We start from the raw sequence: 13,575 nt of genomic DNA, 5'->3' as shown, positions 1-13,575 counted from the left end.
GCGGGCGAGTTGTAAACAAATATGGCCTCCATAAGCGTTTCAAAATTTCCGGCACCTCTAGTGTTTCCAGCGGAAGTGGTTGTTTGAGAAACAAAAATGGAAAGTTTACTTCTTGAAAGCAGGTAGGAAAATGTTTGGATGGCAGGATTCTTGCCGAAAGTGGTCAAAAAAACTTTATTTAACGAGCGAAAGGAGGATGGTGAAGTCGACACCAAATCAATAAAGTCGCGTCGAGTGCATTCGGTACTCGGTAGATCTTACTTTGTTCCGCGAAAAATTTAAGTGGATACCTCTGAGTGCCACGATTTGTTTCGCATTGAATTTTGATTCCCAATAAAATGAAATGACCGAAAACTTTCCTAAACAACTCACTGGAAGATGAAAAGGAAAATGAAATCATTGTTGGATCCAGGATTGTAAACATTGACAGTTTTATTAATGGAAATGGAGAAGTGTAAATGGAGAAGTGTAAATGTTGCCATAAAAATAAACATAATTTTCAGTAAACAAGAGATCGTAAAAATGTAGGTGAGACTTTAATTCTAATTCAACCACAGACGGTAAAATTAAAATAAAATATTCATCTTTAACTTGTGAGAAAGATTGTTGATATTTCCGTTGATAAACTGTAAATTACAACTTCGAAAATGCAAACTCGCATTTGTTAAGAAAGGATTGCAAAATTTGTTTTTTTTTTTCCAATTAAACGGAATAATGAAGCTTCACAGTTATGACAGGGGCAAAGAGAAAAAAAGAAAAATGAAGCCGAGGCTTGTTCATACCTCTACTACCTCGAAAATTATAGAAATTCGCGAATTCTGTGACGACCAACAAATTGCTGATGAATATGAAACCCTAATTTCCGCTGAGTTTGACGCTCGTGACAATCTGGAAGACGTCAAATCAAATTCTTTTCACTCCAAATTGTTTTCACTCTTCCACTTCAAATTGCACATGAACAATTATATCGGTCAATCATGGTAAATGTGCATCGTCGAATGAGGCCTTCGATCAAGCCATCTTCTCAGCTCGGAACAGCGATAAGACACCATCCAGACGTTCGATGGAAAGCTTCATCTTTCGACAAACATGGTCCAGAAGCTGGCACATGCTAGTTTGTCTCAAGTTACACTACAATCTCTGTACGAGAAACTCAACATTTAACGGCCTCAATGAAGTACTGGTTGGCGCCATCTGCAAAATCAACTTTTCATCATATATCGAATTCAGTTCCTCTAGAGAATTCTCTCCGGAGTTTCTCTCCGGAGTTTCTCTCCAGAGTTCATTTCAAACTGTCGTAACGGTACTAGTCTGAGTCTCAAATGATGAGTCACTTTTCAGGAATGTGTAAAATCACAAAACAATGTGAATCCATCTTCAGGATGAACGATTTTTTCCGCGCTGAGGGCATCCGTCGATTAATCGCGCGGACACTGACTCATCTTCGCGAAAATGAGCCCTTGAGTCAGCGGTATCGTTTAAAACGCGTGACCGGATATTAAAGTATGAGCTAAAATTGCAAAAACCGGAAATAAAGCTTGCTAAGTTGATGAACTAATATCTCGAAAATTAGTTCGGTGACCTACCCTGATTTTCTGTGTACAAATTAATTTCATCATTACGCGTTCCTGAAGAAAATTTTAAAAAAAATTTATCCAGTGGAAATTTTTTTACATTTTAAAACAACATTTTCCTAAATAATTTAAGTTCTACAATATCACGTATACATGTAGAGAATGTGATGATGTTTAAGAAATTTGAAAAAAAAACTAGGTCACCGACTTGGTTTTTGAGATATCTTTCAAAAACTGAGTTTTCAAAAACTGAGTCTTTTAGCACTACTGTACTGTTGCCATGGCAACAGATAATGCCTGACGAACCCCCTTAAAAGATTGCCCTAACATAGTGTCATGCATATGTCAAGTCATTCTCCTGATGATAAGTTTAACAGTCCTGATATCTTTTACTGATTGGCACTTGCTGTTAATTGTGGAAAGCCCTTTCGAGCCTCCTTAAGCGCTTTTCAGTATCCGCTGCCACGTATAAGTTTCCCAATGAATTATTCGTTGCCTTCAACTTGATCCAGCAGCCGTTATCACAAAAACCTTTCCAGCAAAAATCTCCTGTTGTAAAAAGTCTCCTAGTGCCTTTCTTTGCAGAGGAACTATCAATTATTGATTATCAAGGTTGCCCACGCGATTAAGAGAGGATGCACTTTGTCTCAGCCAATCAGAATTCTGCAATTTTTCCTAGTATGTGGTAATTGTTCCAATCATACCCGAAAAATACCCGAGATACAAATGTATGGAAGGCACTATGTGCACTACAGATTATTCGAAGTTCGGTTATAAAGATGCAGAGTTTTTTAGTTTGAAATTTATACCGCCCTGAGTCATCTATCAACTTTTAAATAATGACGTTGTCAATGTTGCTTGAATAACAATAGCTCTTTGGTTTCGTCCCTTGATTGAATGTGTGTCCTTTTTCTACTTTGGATCCACTACTTGATGTTTTACTCAGTTTAAGAGATAGAGATCAAATTGAAATTTTCTCTGCTTAGCGGAGGAAGAGCATCTAGCGCAAATGCTTGAGCTAAAGTGAATTTGAAAGTGTGCGGAGGGATTTAATGAATATATCCGTGGTGAAGTTTCTCAGGTGACGTTTGAAATTATAAGAGATAGCTACTTTCGAAAACTATACTTAATGTGCTCTTCTTTTCATTCTTTCCGTGCTGTTTCATGCATTACTTTTCCTCGGAAAACACATCTTGGAATTGTTAAGTGAGAAAGATGGAAAAACATTGGAAAGAAAAGGAAGGAATTTTTTCAATCAGATAGAAAAATTTGGAGAAGTGAAACAGTTTTGTGCCTACGAACAAATTGTCCCGACAGGTTTTGTCCCTTAACAGTGGTCGTTTTGTTGAGTGAAAGTTTAGGCATATAACAAAGCGTGTTGTCCAATTAGTCCAACTGGCGAGTAGATGACGCATAAACTGTCCCATTAGTGCTCAAATCGATTTGTTGACAGCCTTCAAAATTGATGATTTTCAAATTTAGATTTGTCATTAGATAAAGTTCTTTAGGCATCTGTATCACAAGGTTTAAATGCAAAGGTCGACTTAATAATTTCGACGGAGAATTAGACTTTTCCGGCTTTGTCTATTCTCAGAGCAAAAACTTAAGGCATTCAAAGCGCGTCTCACCTGGGTAAAATTTTGACCATATGACCATCTCTCCAGTAGAATTCTGTGTAAATCCACCAAGACATGTTGTATCAAACACTCTCTCCCCACAAGTCATGTTCACATCAGTGTGTATCGAGATGTTTCCACTCTGACTCTTTAAACTCAGAGCATACTTCCCGAACACTTGAACTGTTGACCCGTTCCAGAACTCAATGTTACCACTGAACTCTATGTGAGCAACAAGATGGCTGCCATGTGGAGAGCTTCTTTCCTGAAGTGTTGAGTTGTAATTAGCACCCGAACTGCAGTTAATGGACGGAGCAGTTGTGTTAATTTCAAGAAATTCGCCTCTCTTTATTATAAAGGAACCAGCTGAAAAAGAAAAGTGGTATTTTGCTATGACTAAAAACTATTCAACTGGTTTCCCTTGATACGGATGTCCAATTTAAGCTATAAGTAGAGCGGTTGTACACTTGTTCAGTTAAACAGCAATATGGTCTATTTGTCAAGACAAATTCTTGCAGTTTTCTCTTAAACAAGACTGTTAACAAATCATTAAACTAAGTCATAAGGCTTACATTCATTTCCTCAAATCACACATGCGTGAATGAATTTCTCTTTCCTTTCTCCAACAACATTTGTCTGAACATGACCATTAATTACCTTTTGCAGTTAGTACATGACTTAAAACCTATTTCGATGGAAGCACCTTTGACCCGAAATAGCGCTAAAAATATATAAAATTCAACGTAGAAACTGTGAGATCTTGCTAAGCTCAGCAAAACGCAAATGCTACCAGTTCCTATTCAGTCAACCGTAAAAAGTTGTTATTAGATCATAACTATAATTAGTGTTAAACTGTAACCGTCTCCTGTCATGTCCTTTTGTGTAGCTGTTATCCACCAGAGCTTTTCGAAAGTGACTAATTCCTGCCTAGCCAATCGTTGTAGTAGATTACGTGATTCTTTAGATAATTCATAGCATTACCTAATGCTTTGTACATTAGGCTTAAATAGAGCTGTTTTGAAAAGCTTTCTTTGTTCGAGCCAGCTCTGGCCAGGAGAAACTCAGCCATGTAGCCAGTTCTGGTCAAGCCAAGTCAGGCCAAATTAGGACCACGTCAATTCAGTAGCGTTTGCAGAATAAATCTACGTTGGAACCAACCTTACTGTTGTTAGTCCTTGTCTCAAGGATACTCAACAGCCGTAATAGATCCCGGCCCCAGGAAAACCTTTTCCCAGAGGAAGTTTATTGAAATTTCCCCGTCCATCCGTTTATTTGTGAAGGCAAAATCCAGTTTTCACATAGTAACGCACATTCTGCTTTTTTTCTTAAACAATATCTATTATTCGTAGAACTTCGACATTCGGCTTTCTCAGTCGAAGTTGGAGTCAAGCTACCTTCGAATGGTATCCTGCTCGAACAAGCTAAATCAGGTCAAGATCTTTTACTATGGCCAAGACATGATTTCGGAGAATTGCTGAATAAATTTACGAAAGAGCGTGCTTCCAATATTTTGTGGCTCCGGTTCTGGAAAAAAAACACTTTTCACTACTGCTGGATAAGTCTTTCACTAAAACTATGTTTGTTGAATAGTTACAAAGTAAAAAAGCCGGTCACAAACAACGATTTCCTTCTTCTATTCCGCTCGCGTGTACAGCGAAAAAGAAATAACCTACTGGAGGACACTTAAAAATCAAACTTGAATTTTAAATATGGCATCAAAAGATTTAAACATAATCGGTGTTCTCAAATTAGAAACTGATCTATTTGTGATCGACATCTATGAAACAACCTCTAGTCTCTTATCGTTGTGGCCTGTCCAAGATGTTCTAGGCATGATTGCTGGAGAACTTTAATAATAATAATAATAATAATAATAATAATAATAATTATAATTTACATTTATATAGCGCAGACCTCTATATGAATATATTCAGTCGCGCTTCACAATAAGATAAAATTATGGCAAAAGTAACTAAGATATAAGAACCTATTGGAACCTACGAGTCTCTGCACTCAAAGAGAACAATAGCCTAGCTAAGTGAATAAGAAACATGAGTAAAAATAAAAATCTATTTGAAAGCTAGTATTAAAAAAATGAGTTTTGATAGCAGTCTTGAAAGTGTCCAATGTCTTTATGTTACGAATTGTCGAAGGTCATGCATTCCAGAGAAGGAAGGCACGATCACCAAGGATTGGACGGGTCCTGGTGCTTGATAATTCAAGTAATAAAGGCTCGTTTGACCTAAGAGAGTACCTGGATCGCTTTTTGATGCTAATTAAATCAGTCAAATGGTTAGGGGCTAGACCATATAAACAGTTAAATGTCAAAAGGAGAATCTTAAACCTCATACGGTAACTAATCGGGAGCCAATGAAGGTGGAAAAGTAATGGCGTAACATGGAAGTATTTTGGTGATCCAGTGACCAACCGAGCTGCGGCACTCTATATCTGTTAGAGTTTCATGATATGTGAATTCGGGAGGCCATATAGTAGACTGTTACAATAATCTATTCTACTGGTTATAAAAGCATGAACCAATGTTTCGGTAACTGAACTACTTAGATATTTCCTAATTCTACGTATGTTGTAAAGATGATAGAATGCGGATGAGCAAGTTCTGTTAATATGACTAAGCATACTCATCTTCCAATCAAACCAGATTCCTAAGTTTCGAACTTCAAATGATGGAGCAATTTTGGAGTCGCCAATCGATAAGATGCTGATGTTACTGACTTTCTGAAGTTGAAAGATGATAGAATGCGGATGAGCAAGTTCTGTTAATATGACTAAGCATACTCATCTTCGAATCAAACCAGATTCCTAAGTTTCGAACTTCAAATGATGGAGCAATTTTGGAGTCGCCAACCGATAAGATGCTGATGTTACTGACTTTCTGAAGTTGTTGTCGCGTTCCAATCAGAAGACATTCTGTCTTATCTGCACTCAGTTTTAACTTGTCTGTTTGCATCTACCAACTAATGTCAGCAATACATGATTCCATGGCAGTTAAAGTAATCATTGCATGGTGGGGGAGGGGGGCGGGGAGTAAATTCGAATTAGCCCGATTTTACTTTGAGAAAGCCGGAACTTTGGCTCTATTTCTGGAGATAACACCACAAATTATGCCAGAGATGCTAACTTGCTAACTTGTCGAGCCCTAAAAAATGAGTCTTTATATATGAGATGAGATGAGATGAGATGTCGCAAGTGGTAATTACTGATGACTTATTTATAGTAAAATAAAAAGTGTCCTTGTGCGTGAATTTATCAGCTCCAAGGGAAGAGTTTGATTAATGTGTCCACAATTTCATTTGAGAAAACCATATCTCTTGTGAACAGACAGAGCACTGGTCATCTTTTACCGCAAATTAAAGAATCCGCTTTCCTCCGGCCTCATTTTTATCACGTAGTACAAAGAAAAAAAAAAGCAGTTTCTGGTCGACAGAATTACAAAATTCTGCCGCGTTCCTGTTTAAGGTATAGAGTCTGCGTTGATATTACGAAACAAGTGATTAAGACAATTAAAGACTTCCCTTATTCTAAGAATTAAGTTCACGATCGTTACTGACTTCGTCAAACGGTTCCGTAATCTACCCTCCTTTGTTCTTTATTTTCCGCTTAAATGAAATCTATTTTCTGCAAAGGGATGATAACTGAACGAAAAGTCAAAAACGGAAATGGAGGAAATTTTTCAAAACTCGTTTTTCACTTTTTAGGCCTGTTTTTAGCTCTGATAGAACGTTTTAGAATGATCTCTCTTTTCCGATTAATAACAGCATGATGAATCTTACGAGTTCTTTTTATTATTGTGTTATATAGATACGACAACGTCCATGCATTGATTAAAATTGGCGAGGAAATTCTTCCCCAAACAGGTTTCATATAGAAATGCTTTTGGTTATAAGCTCAATATGATAATGCACACATAAAAATTTTCACAAATTAAAAGCTAAACAAATGAGCACTTACGATTTACGAGACTTTCAGCAACAAGGATGAATTCCTGTTAAAAATGAATTAAGACTTAATAATGCATCGACTAACCTCTTAGAATGTTTAAAGATCATTCACTGACCATCATCCATGTTTGCCTTACTCTTAACAACTCTACTTTGTTGGAGACGTTTCCTTAAAGAGCTCGCGAAGAACATACCTTAAGTGCGATGAAGAGGAACAAAAACTTTGTCATCGTTTTCTTCAAGGTGCCACTTCAGATGAACCCAAAGTTTTGTACACATTTAAACGATTACACTTCTGTCGGCTTTTTTCATTATGCAGACAAAAAGTGGTCCCGTGTGGGCTGCTACTTCAGTGACTAATTTCAGTTTGATATCGTTTTGCATATGTCAATCATTCAAAATTTCAGCTGGATCAAGTAAAATACTGTTGACAGTTGGGAAGATACATTGGAAAATTTATTGCAAAGCTGCTTTAATGTTAAATACAAATTACTCAACCAAATTTTTCTTAGATATTGGATCCCTCTCGCAAACCTGGATGGATGAGTAATGCGTAAAATAAAAAAAACCATTCATGACCCGAGGCAAAAAGCATTCAAAATTGTCAAGCTGTTACAAGGCTGTGGAACCTATTGTTTGAATTTAAAGAACATTTAAAAAACAACTTTTTCAGTGAAAAAACAACGGTTGGAGTTTGGACAAAGTTTTAAATCAACCGCGGTTTAAAAGTTTTTTCGGAGAACGTTTTGTTGGGAAGAATTCCAGCAGCAATGCCAGCCGCCACCGACAGCAGAAAATGGTGGCTGACCGCCCTAATCTGTTAGTCAATCAAGAGGGTCTCAATGGAAGGGGGGGGTAATGTTGACGGTTAAAAATGAGCCCTACTGACGGTTGACGGCTAAATTTTAGGTCAATTGACGGTTAATTTTTTGGAATGTCGTTTATAAAACGAATTAAACGCGCGAATTTGGCTGTAATTTTACATAATGACGCGTTTGTGAAGGACGGTTAACTTTTAACACTTTTATAAATAAATGACTTACGTTTTACGTCACCGGAAGGGTTTCTACACCGGAAGTCAGTTCTGTCGCTAACCAGTTTTACTCGCGAATAGAAATTAAGGACATAAATGTATTTTTGTGATATATCAAACTTTTATTCATACACAACAGAACTTGACCCCAATTAAGGCTATCGTTTAGTTCTTAATTAAAGATATCTAAGACATTTGACAGCTAACAATTTGCTTGCTTGTTTTGACAGTTGACGGTAAAAATATTGCGTTTATGACGGTTAATGGTTAATATTTTGGCCATTTGACGGTTGACGCTTAACCCCATTAAGACCCTCCATCAAATGACGGTGAGAATTTTCACAAAAATTCCGTTTATTTACATTACTTTCAATTTATTGGGTATTTGCGGGCAAAAATGTATTTTTAGCCGCTTGCACGCTCACCTGATTGTTCAGGCTGTTTTGTTATTTGATTTAGTTCCTATCTCCCAAAAGTCACGAGAAGTGATTATAATAGCAATAATACCGTTTTATGTTCTTAGGTATGATTATGTTTTGTGCCCTCCTCAGAGCGAACATTACATTAGGTATGGTTGATGTGGTTTCAGACAATTTTCTTAATTCCCCCATCTATGCCTCAGTCATTTAGGTGGATAGATATTAAAGTCAGTTGATTTTTAGATAATTCCCCTTCTTATTTAATTTTTTTTTTCAAAAAGACAGACGACTGGTCGAGGCTTTCAACGAAATTGGATCTGCAAGATAATGGTTAGATTCTTGTCCGGTTATTGCCTCCATCAGTGGTCAACCTCACAACTACACAGTAGACTATCAATGAAACAATTTATTGTAAATTGATTTAGCAGCATTTCGAACGAATTTAGCTGATTCTAGATAGTTGTGAGTGATGTAGACAACCGAGTAAATCATTTTTATGATATAACGAGAATGAAGGGGGCCTTAAATAGTTCCCTGTGGAACAACAAAGTTAAGAAACCTCTAGGCTGATTTACTGCAACCGAATTTACAGGTTAGCTTATTGTTACTCAAACAAGAAGAAAAACCATGTTATGGTCCACAGTATAAAATGCCATTCTCAGATCAAGGGAGACATCGAGTGGGTATGCCGATAATTATCGAAACTTCAAGACAAGTTTTCCTTTTGGTTTCTAAGGATGTCAAGTAAGTGCTTTGTAAACCAGAGGCGGTTTTCTATTCAAATTTCATAAGGAAGAAGAGTGTAATTTTCTAAAAAAATACAATGGTAACCTATCAAGCCTGAAGAATTTTGGTTTCCACGTGACCGTACGACCGACCGTTTGTACAAGGTGCTACTTATAGCACGAACGAACTGTTCAATTGAGGGCACTAATCTTGGCATAATTATTCAGAGGGGAACCCCCAGGTAAAAAAAAGGGGTAAGGTTATATGTGCGACTGAGAAATCGGGTGCGCTTGCACTGGCGTACATCAAAGCAGCCTGGTGAAGTGCGTATACTCGTGTGCGGTCTCCAGGTGCGGTCTCCAGGCGCAAAAAAGTTTGGCATAACACAAGGGCTTCATGTGGGCTGCCTGACGTCAAGCCCGCGTGGGCGCTTTTTTTCAGAGGAAAATCATGCTGATTGAGTCGATTTAAGCCATTATTTTCCGGTAATTTTCGTTTTTATATCACCTTACAAAGCAACGATATCGGTAGAAAAAGCTATGTCAACTGAGGAATTTATCCCAAATCAAAGTTGTGGAAACAGGGTTTAAGTGAACCGAGACGGAAAATAGAGGAAAGAAGCCAAAGCGCAGAGCGAGTCGTCAGCGACGCGAACGAGGGTGGGAAAGGACTCGACCAAGTAGACAGAAACACGGGGAAGAAGAAAGCAAAAGAAAAAAAAAAAAATAAATTGAGTAAAAAGGCGAAATTCTAACGGAGAGTACCGGGAGAAGAAATGATAAAGACCCTAAGGAAAATGGACTGAAAAAAATTAACAACACGGAGAAAGTGAACTACGAAAAACCCGAGGAAGGACGTGAAAAGGTGGAGAGGTAAGTTGAGTCTTATCTGAGTTTTTTTCCAAGCTGATGCCCCAGAAAATTCAATTTTCTTTCATTTGATACGATTTTCTGTTTATAACTCATAGTTTTGATGCAGACAAAAAATTAAATGACGTTGCAGAAAAATTATCTGGCATTCGTCCTTTCAGTAAAAACCTTCGCGCCGGTTCATCGCTCAAGCAACACTCAGAGTGTTTGTAGTCGCCAAATTTTTTTTCTTTCGTTTCCATTCGTGCGAAACTATTTCTATAATATTTTTATGATCTTCGCACCCTCTTATGTTAATTCTTCGCGCCTAAAACGCTTTATATGTTGCAATTTGCATGATCGTTCATATTTTCCTTGATAATGGAGTCACGACTACTCCGAAATTAAACGTCGGATTTTATCGTTCGTTTTTACAGTTTTATGTCTTGAGAAACCTCTTTTGATACTTTCGTTTCGTTGTTTAATTTAGTCGTGGGTAAAAGGAAAAGAAGCATTTTGCCTAGAAAGTTTTTAGATAATACCCAGCGGCGAAATTACAAGCAAGCTTACATCATTCACTCTTAGGTTGTTCGTTTGAGAGATTCGCTCCTATGTCGAAGATGCTTGAATGGTTTTACCATAGGATTTGAATTCGTGGCCTTTCCGAAGATTAAGATGAAATAGAGGTTTTGCACAGCAGCCATGTTGGATGGCAAAACAATGAAAATATTTTGCATAAGAAAGATTTTTTTTTCCCCATGGGTAAAATAATCTATTGTTCCTGCCATCCAACATGGCTGCTGTGTAAAACCTCTATTGAGGTTGAGTCAGCGAGGTTCATGTTTACAAGTGAGTTTGTCGCGGTAATTTTATTTTGACAATATTGTCATGCAAGAACCCGTCAAAGATGTGTTACAAACAAACTCGCTGGTTTCATGGACTTATTTCCACTGCGAACAGCATTGTTTGGTCGTCATCCTATGCCTTCAAGCTTTCTACTCAATTCGAACTGCAGGAAGTGATATGCCTTACAAAACATGGTGCGATTTTCTCCTCGCCCAAAATCTCTAGTAAGATAATTCGATGCTCGGGTTAGCTTCGAGTTTTCATGAACATGCTTATGACACGTTTATTCTTCTACTAACACTGGAACGTGGAGAATCAGTCTGTAATTGATAATTTGGTTTTATCAACTGAGTTGATAATGTGAATTGACCACCGTAAAGGGTTTCAAAGCTGACATTTCGGCCGTTAGCCTTCGCCAAACGCTCCGCTGACGAAGGGCTAACGCTCGAAACGTCAGCTTCGAAATCCTTTACGGAGGTCAATTCACAGTATCAACCCAGTTAATAAAACCAAATTACCTTGCTACCCCTACCCACGCGCCACACTTTCTTTTGAAACTTACCCCCTTTATTCATCTGTATTTCACAGTCATCGTAATTTATAAGAAACGCCCGAGCTATGTTCGTGTATATATTGAAACGGAGTCACAAGTTGATAACCACGAGGTTGGACTATAGTAGTTGTTGTTTACAGTTTGCGAATGGGACAACCTTTTTGCCTTTATCTGTATGTTAACCGGCGTGGATATATCCTGTTGAGTTCATTGAGTTACCATCTCCCCGAAGGAACAAATTAAAATGAGAATCACCAACCGCGTCCTCTCTGCGACAGTCTCGCGTGGCAGAGATCAGTCCTACATGAAGAGAGTCCTGCACGCAAAGTCTTACAGAGTCCCTTCTATTTTAGCTACAAACATTCGCAACTTATCGAACAAGGTAGACGAATTGCATCAAGTCGCCATTCGCAACATTCGCAACATTCGGCTGTCTCGCTACCTAGATTCTTGTTATCATTGAGAAATACTAATCCGGTGGCTGCTGCGTATACAGCAAGGAGGAAATTCCGAGTAAGCGATCAGTAGAAATGGAACAAGAGAAATTGGAATCTATCTGGGTACAATTAAGATCGCAATCACCCCCGCAAAGAATTTGCATAATTATTCTGGCAGTTGTTTATCATTCAACCGCTAATTGTGAAGAGGAAAATGTTACTCTTTGGGATTATATGCAAAATACAATGGATACGTATCTGTCGAAACATAAAGAGGAAAACCGGCTTCAACCGGCTTGCGCTCTGACTCTATTTCTTGACCTAATCACCTGAAGTAGCTAGTTCAATTCAACACAAGAGACTCTGGGATACTTGAATGATTTTTCACTGATAGACCCCACATCTTCGATCCTCAGAGGATACCGAAGCTTGGCTCATCGGAACACTACACCGTCCTAGTGTGCTCAACTGTTAAACTTCCACCTTGACATGATTCTGTACAAAAAGTTCGCAGAAGGCAGTACCGCGCAAGCAAATGGAGAGAGTTTGTATCCTGGATTACAACTAAGGATTGGACCCAAGTTTACAATGCTACCTCATGTGTTTCTAAGTTTGAGGTATTCTCTCAGGAACTTCGTTCAGCTATTGAAACTTTTTTCCATGGAAAACAGTAAAAACCTAGGTATATGATAAACCTTGGATGAAAATTGAAATCTTTGATTAACAATTGACAAGAAGCATTTATTACATATGGGAAAGATTCGCCAGTCTATAGGCTGTGACGGAATAGAGTCCCTGGCGCTATTAAAACAGCGAAGGGCTCTTATTATAACCCCAAAGTGGACGTCTGGCTGAAACTAACCCCAAGAAATGGTGGCAAGGCATCAAACCTCTGACTGGACAGGAAACCTCTAGTAAGCAGGAATGGTACCAACAGTTCTTAAGTGACATCATCACTAGTCTTTATCTATTTCTCAAGACAAACAATCGCAGTTTTCTCTCAAACAAGACTGGTGACAAAAAAAGAAAACAAATCATCAAACAAAGACACAGGAGTTACATGTATTTCCCTAAATTACACATGCCTGGGAGAGTTTCTCTTTTTTTTTTCTTTATCAACGCTTGTTTGAAGATGAACATTAGTATTTCATTTGCAGTCAGTACATAACTCTTAAGCACCTTCGAACCAAAATAGAAAATCCACTCTGAATTAATTAAACTCTCTAGTATCGGAAATTCTGGTTTTTTCTTAAACAATAATCAATATTCACAGAACTTCTACATTTTCGGCTTTCTCAGTCGAAGTTGAACTCAAGCTGACTTCTCCTCCTGTTAAGGTACAGTATTAAACACACCGGCAGGTCAGTAACGTACTACAACGCTGGATGTTGACTGAAGTTTTCTGTTTCAATCTCTTTTTTGGAGCGAGGGGACGGACGCAAAAAACAATAGAATGATATCTTGTTCGAACAAGCTAAATCAGGTAAAGATCTTTTATCATGGCTAAGCGATGATTTCGGAGAATTACTGACTAGATTTGCGAAAAATTGTTTTCTTTCTTCTC

The 13,575-nt window shown here is 38.0% G+C and overlaps 1 protein-coding gene across 1 annotated transcript; it reads right to left on the bottom strand.

Moving 5' to 3' along the window:
* Window positions 1–2,960: 2,960 nt before the first annotated feature.
* Window positions 2,961–7,433, bottom strand: LOC148735322 (uncharacterized). Its single transcript, XM_088752934.1, has 4 exons — window positions 7,344–7,433; window positions 7,160–7,193; window positions 3,203–3,556; window positions 2,961–3,028 (listed from the first exon to the last, which is right to left on the bottom strand). The coding sequence occupies exons 1-4, from the start codon at window positions 7,377–7,379 to the stop codon at window positions 2,961–2,963; spliced, it is 492 nt and encodes a 163-aa protein (XP_088609060.1). The 5' UTR covers window positions 7,380–7,433.
* Between the last annotated feature and the right edge of the window lie 6,142 nt (window positions 7,434–13,575).

Source organism: Stylophora pistillata, chromosome 3 (genome assembly GCF_964205215.1).
Source record: "Stylophora pistillata chromosome 3, jaStyPist1.2, whole genome shotgun sequence".
Taxonomy (NCBI): Eukaryota; Metazoa; Cnidaria; class Anthozoa; order Scleractinia; family Pocilloporidae; genus Stylophora; species Stylophora pistillata.
This window is presented reverse-complemented; position numbering and strand designations above follow the sequence as displayed.

Bases quoted from the DNA above. Each gene is read 5' to 3' on its own strand.
- LOC148735322 (XM_088752934.1), bottom strand. From the start codon at position 7,379: ATGACAAAGTTTTTGTTCCTCTTCATCGCACTTAAG. The intron at 3,557-7,159 runs GTAAGTGCTCAT...TTTCTTTTTCAG, and splicing joins TGCTGAAAGTCTCGTAAATC to CTGGTTCCTTTATAATAAAG. The intron at 3,029-3,202 runs GTGAGACGCGCT...TCAATTTTGAAG, and splicing joins ATGGTCAAAATTTTACCCAG to GCTGTCAACAAATCGATTTG.